Source organism: Halichoeres trimaculatus, unplaced genomic scaffold (genome assembly GCF_033239565.1).
Source record: "Halichoeres trimaculatus isolate MK-OKI-2021-1 unplaced genomic scaffold, fHalTri1.1 fHalTri1_scaffold_7, whole genome shotgun sequence".
NCBI lineage: Eukaryota > Metazoa > Chordata > Actinopteri > Labriformes > Labridae > Halichoeres > Halichoeres trimaculatus.
Window position 1 is genome coordinate 32,080,300 of NW_027437185.1, and position 6,140 is coordinate 32,086,439.

General features: G+C 38.5%; 1 protein-coding gene across 1 annotated transcript; it reads right to left on the reverse strand.

Annotated features, from left to right (window-relative positions):
- Positions 1-1,368: 1,368 nt before the first annotated feature.
- LOC141793945 (F-box/LRR-repeat protein 12) lies at positions 1,369-5,121 on the reverse strand. The gene is made up of 3 exons (XM_074674834.1): positions 4,659-5,121; positions 4,475-4,550; positions 1,369-3,226 (listed from the first exon to the last, which is right to left on the reverse strand). The coding sequence occupies exons 1-3, from the start codon at positions 4,757-4,759 to the stop codon at positions 2,186-2,188; spliced, it is 1,218 nt and encodes a 405-aa protein (XP_074530935.1). The 5' UTR covers positions 4,760-5,121; the 3' UTR covers positions 1,369-2,185.
- Between the last annotated feature and the right edge of the window lie 1,019 nt (positions 5,122-6,140).

Below are 6,140 nucleotides of genomic sequence, written 5' to 3' on the forward strand. Positions count from 1 at the left end.
ACTTGTGTTTCTGGCTTCTGGCTCTAAAAAGTATTAAAAAGTCTTAATCATAATGTTATAAGTTATTTAATGTTATTGGAATTCAAGCTTTGAATCCAAATGTATCCATGAATATTTAATTTCCTCCTTGAGACTGTTACAAACTAACCTGACACGCCAGACAGACGGTTTCATATTTCCGCCACAGAAAAAGTCCATCTGGTTTGAAAATGTTTTCAGGGTTTAAACCTTCAAAAATAACCACACCTGGTGATTGGACGATCATTCTGCTCGTCACACTCATCACAGACCAGCGTGAGGATCTAGAAAAAGCTTTAGCATCTCAAAATATTTCTCTCTAGATCATAAAAGTTTCTCAAGCCTCCTGACTTTTGATGACCTGGGATCTTGGATTCTTACGATTTACAGAAAGCTTCCCCTGATCATAGTTGTTTTGGAACAAATTTTCTTTGTTCAAATCACCTTTTTACTGGAAACAATGCCATGAGAAAAGGTATTAATCAGTACAGTTACATAGCGGTGTTGTTTAAAACATGATAACAAGCAAAGTTGTAATTTTGTGAGGCGCTGGCTTTACGTAGCGCTAGCAGCCCAACATATCTATAGGCTAATGTGACAACAAACTCAGTTCGTGCAGTAGTTTAGTAGCCGCCCGTATCTAGCGCTGATGGAAAGCAAATAACACAATCTCAAGCACATGTCCTAAATTTTGATTGAATAATGATTAATTCTTGTTTTTTTTCCTTAAGTTGAGCTGAAACAACTGCTGTTACTTGTTGTGGGAATGGGAATGTCAACTAACCTGCCTTTAGTTTCATTTATTCTTTCAAGCTTTATTCCTTTTCATTTCATATTGTTTACCCAACAACTGTCAAAGATTGGTTGCTGACAACAGCTTAAAGTCACGTTAAGGCCTTAAGACATTTTGAAAAGTTTTTTAAAAAGTCTTAAAAAGGTATTGAATTTAACCTCATGATTTCAGCAGATACCCTGTCATGTCAAAGTGTCTCCACAATAACTTCCAGGACCATCTCTGATTTATTCCCTGTGATGGAAGAAAAATATCTGTTAAAATGTGATTAGGGGGTTCATAATGTTGTTATTTGGTTGTGAATAAATCATTTAAAAAATGTAAGGTAACCAAAGCTGCAAACCAGCTTTGTTATTATGAGGTTTTACTACTGTTAACGAATAAGTACGCTTGCTAATCAATCAAGGTCAGTGAATCATTCAAAATGCAGTGTTTTGATGTCTTCCAAGCTGTTTTTTTGTTGAAAATTATCAGCCAGCATTCCCTTACACACATTGTTAAAAATAACTTTATTCAAAATAGTTTCTTGTTCAAAGTTTTTAACATTTTTGATTGTATTTTCCTTTCAACAAAGTTCATTTCATGACACAGATACCCATTGTCTATTTATTTAATCAAAACAACTTAATTTTCCTCTATAACATCTAAAAACAATGAAAAGGTAGAATGAGAAAAAAACAGTGTTGAATGTCTTTCAAATCAATTACACCATAGCTAAACACCTGCTCCAACAGAAATGTGATGTGTTCAAAATAAAAAAGCAAATGAACAGGAAACAGGTGTTTCCACTGTTCGCTCCTTTTCTTCTCATGTCTTTTTTTCTTTCACATTGAGATTACCTTATACATTTTCTGTATAAGCCACGCTTGTTTTTTTTTTTTTCAGTTTAAAAATTTAGGCTGTTCTATATGTGAATTAAAATGACTTGTTAATGCAGAATTATTATAGCTAATCCTTAAAGGCAATTAATGAACTTGCCTTAGAAAGAGTTTCTCTAAAACGACAATTGTCAGTTTCTTTTAAATTGAGATCCTTGAATTCATTTCTAACCACCAGATTGGCCAACTGACATTCAAGTCTGGTTATCTTAATTTTACCATCACATTACAGCCTTGTTAAAAAAAGGCTTTTAATTCAAGTTTGAAGAAAAATTTGGAAAATATACCACAGATACAGAAAGAAAAACTGATGTGTAAAAAATTAGCATTTGATGTTTTAAACTTGTCTTGAAAGCAAATAAGCTGTATGTTAAGAAGTTGTAACTCTTTTCTGATTTATTTTAAAAGAAATATACTTGAAACATAAATAAAACAATTATTTATCTCGTCACTTCTGAACTGTTATTCTAAAGATATGGCTATCCAACCGTATACATCAGTCTGTATTAATCTGAACAGTGCAGTTCGTGAAAACTAGAGAGCAGGACGGCAGCAGGACGGCCAGAGAGCGCCGTAATCTTGGAATAGGGTCGTTTGTATCAAGCACTTTGTTGTCGTCATTGCTGTTATCTCCACCTGCGGTGTCTTCATTCTCCTGCTCTCCCTCAGCGGCAGCAGCACCTTCCCCCTCACCCATCGGTGGACACTGCCGAGGCTGGAAGACAACGTTCAAAAACTCCAGCTGGCGGAGTCCGCGGAGCATCCTGCAGCTCCGCACTATCTGCATTTCACTGAGTGTGCAGGCCCACAGGCACAGACACTTCAGGTCCTTCAGACGGCTGGCACAGAGCAGGCCAGGCCCCACCTCCTTACCACCCAGACTCAGCTCCTCCAGCCCGAGCCATCCTGCCCCCAGCCCGAGGGATGCCATCTGTAACTGGTAGCCCTGCCGTCCTGTGATGCCTATTTCTAGAAACTTGAGACTAGAAAGCCCTTCCACGCCACAGGCACCCTCTTTGGCAGCACAGCTCCTGAGCCCGTTAGCTGTCACACGAAAGGTGTCTTTTAGCTCCAGTCGGCTGAGCCTCTTCCAGGATGTCAGACTCTGCAGATGCTGGTCCGTGAAAGAGGGCACATTGTTGAAGACTAACCTCTCAATTCCAATTCCAGATGGAGAGCTGAGCCTTTTACCTTTCTTATCTTTTCTTTGTTCCTGAGCACCAACACTAGAAGTAGCCTGGGAAGGGGCAGGTGTAGCAGGGGTCAGGTTGAAAAACTCTCTAGGCAACTCACACCCATGCAGCTCCAGCACCAGCAGAGATGGAGGTAGACTCTGGCAACTTGGCAGGCTTCTCAGGTCTGCATGCAAAAGGTACAGCTTGCTCAGACGAGGGCACTTTGTGGACAACGCTTTGAGCCAAGACTCAGAGAGGAAGGTCCCTCCTCTGGCAGAGAGCAGCAAACCACGCAGCCGCAGGGACCTTAATCCACAACCAAGGTACTGACGCAGCAGGAGCCAAAGAATGCGGGACGTCACCTAAAACATAATGAACATTTCATAATGTGGATTATGGTAAAGAAGACAAAAAAAGACACAAAAGATTCAGTCAATAAAAGAATAGACACACAGGAGACACAGTTCATAGAGTATTGGAAAATCTGTTCGGTACATACTCGCTCAAAAGCCTGGAAAATGGTGAGTCTTATAATTATTGCAGAAGCTTTAAGGTAGGAATAAGTTTGTATAGTCTATAGGGCTGCAGCTATCGAATAATTTAGTATTCGAGTATTCTACTGAAAATCCCATCGATTAATCTAGTAATCAGCTAAAATACATTTTTGTTTAGTTAAAGAGCAGTTATTTTTCAAATGAAAATTTTTCTCTTTAAGAAATAGAATTTTCTGATACAGCATGTCAATAAGAGCACTTGCTTTGGTAGCTCCAAAATTTGTAAACACACTTTAACACATTTTTTGTGCCTTGTACATCTCATCAGATGTTGTGAACCCAAATGGCACCCGTTTCGTAGAGTCTCCAAACTCCAGAAAAGAAGCTAGATTTGTTTGTATTTGCTATTTTGTATAAGAGTTAGCTTGAGGGGTCTGAAAACTCTGTTAATATGGCCTCAGTTCTATTTGAAATACCACTCTTTGATCTTTTCTAAAATTAAACGATTCCTCGAGGCGGAGAAAATTACTCGAGTATGTTTTGTAATCGAGTACCTCGAATCATTCGAGGAATCGTTTCATCTCTAATAGTCTATCAGGCATGAAAGAGGCGGACCACTTTACTGGATTATAAAGTGTCACCCTGAGTTACTGAATACAGTGTGGCGTTTTCTTTTTCTTACAAAATCAGGTAGTAGTGATAAGATATGATAAGATCTTCTTTGTTAATCACAAGGTACCAAATAGAAAATGAGTGAATTAAAAAAAATACAAACTGAAAGTACAAGTAAATAAATAAAATCATAACAGAGAGTGTCCACATAAGTTAACGATTTCCCATTATGACAAACCTGATGAGACACTTAACTATAAGGTATATTAGAAGTAGAAGGGATTGTTAGGTCTGATTGCCACAAGTAAAACAAAACTCATTTGGAGTTTTGTTGAGCAATTAAGATGTTTAATGTTGATACATATATTTATTGATGGAGAATTTTATTTTTCTTTGTATATAACTCTGCACAGGGTTTTGTGCCCCTTCTGAATCAACACGTCCCTGTAAGAAAAATAAAAACAAAAGGGTAAGTCACATAGCCAGGTTAAAAAAAAAACTCACCCCTTTCCATGCTGTGAGATCGACATGTCTCCACAGCCTTTGATCTTTAACCAGGCGTTTCCATCTCTTGCACACTCTAAAAACAAAGAAAAACAGAACAGTAACAAAGTCACTTGGCCCGAGTCACAACAAAGACAAAGCTGACACTGACCAGTAAAATACTGAAAGGGACTTTGCTCCTTACCTCCCAGCTCTGACGAGTTCTCTTACGCTCAAATACGATAAAACGTCAATTAAAATGTTTTCAGGGAAGTAATCCAGGTTAGAGTCTCTAAATTCATCCATTTCATAAATAAAACTCTTTGAGCCTCACACACGGACTTATATCACGACGCACACAGGTTGCACTCGCATCAGGAATCCCCAGGAAACAGCAGCACAGTAGCTGTAGGACCTAGTGAGAAACTTTTCCTATCATTTAAATATTTGTCATTTCGATAAAAAGTGTTCCTCAATTAAGATACGTGGTTCTTCCTGTTTATACCGACCTGTGTAAGCCAGAACTTGTTCGGTAAGGCTTATTTTGAAGCCTCCCTGTAAAGCGATATTGCCACCTAACGTTTGATATGCGAACAGCCCAGTGCGCCTGCGCGATCTACCGGACAAGATGGCGACCAGCAATGGTGGAGGAATGGAAGTGGATGGGGCAGGCAAGTATTTCTCATTTATCTGTTAATTCCCTGCTCATATCAACGTAAAAGAGAGTTAGGATTGTTGCTTTTCAGGTTGATTTGTGCTGTGAGTGGCCGTAGGCGATGATTTATAGCGATAAAAGGTGGTAGACAGAGAGCTCGCTGCTATAAGCGGTTTAGCGTCCACGGCTGTGCTGTGTGAAGCTGTCAACAAATTCATAAATGTGGATGTATGAGTCAGTGTTACTTTCTGCTCCCTGATTGGAGTCAGCGCTTCAGATATAAGCAGAAAGCTATCAGCACTGATGTGTTTGAGGAGCAACTGCTTGATTACAATAACAACAACGATCCAGTCTCAAGTTAGGGCTGGTCCGTTTCCCACATGATGAACTGATATGTCGGCCTTTCTGTCTCGCTCAATAGATTGCTCTTAAATGTTGTGTTTAATTGTGTTTATGCAGAAATCTAATCCAGGTAGACATATTTCCACCAGTATTTCACTAATTGACTGCCAATTTTTAAATGCAGTAAAGGGAAAGTGAAATCCAATGAGTAACCATACTATTAGTATCATTTTATGCTTAAATTAACTCTGGATGTTGATTTTCAGCACAGCGCAGACTGTCACACTCTTTTTTTTTAATTAATGATTGTGGGTTTTATATTGATCCTTTGAAAAATACTGATATAAAATATGCTTGTTGATATAGTTACAGACCAGCAGTAGTTTTGAAACATCACCACAATATCACATATGAACTGTGCCTGTATGAACATGCTAGTTATACTGATACTGGAACACATGTCACTGAAAACCTTCATTACATAGTGATATGTGTGTGTTGCAAGAATAGAGAATTTCCCCTCAGGATTAATAGAGTATATGTTATTCTTCACATTTTTTATTTTGGTATCAGTATGCAAACTAAAGTCATTCAGTTAACACAGACATATGTGTCTGCATTATACACAGACAATACCACACAACCATCTCACAGTCAGTAGAAACGAATTCAGGAATGGTGGTTTTGAGG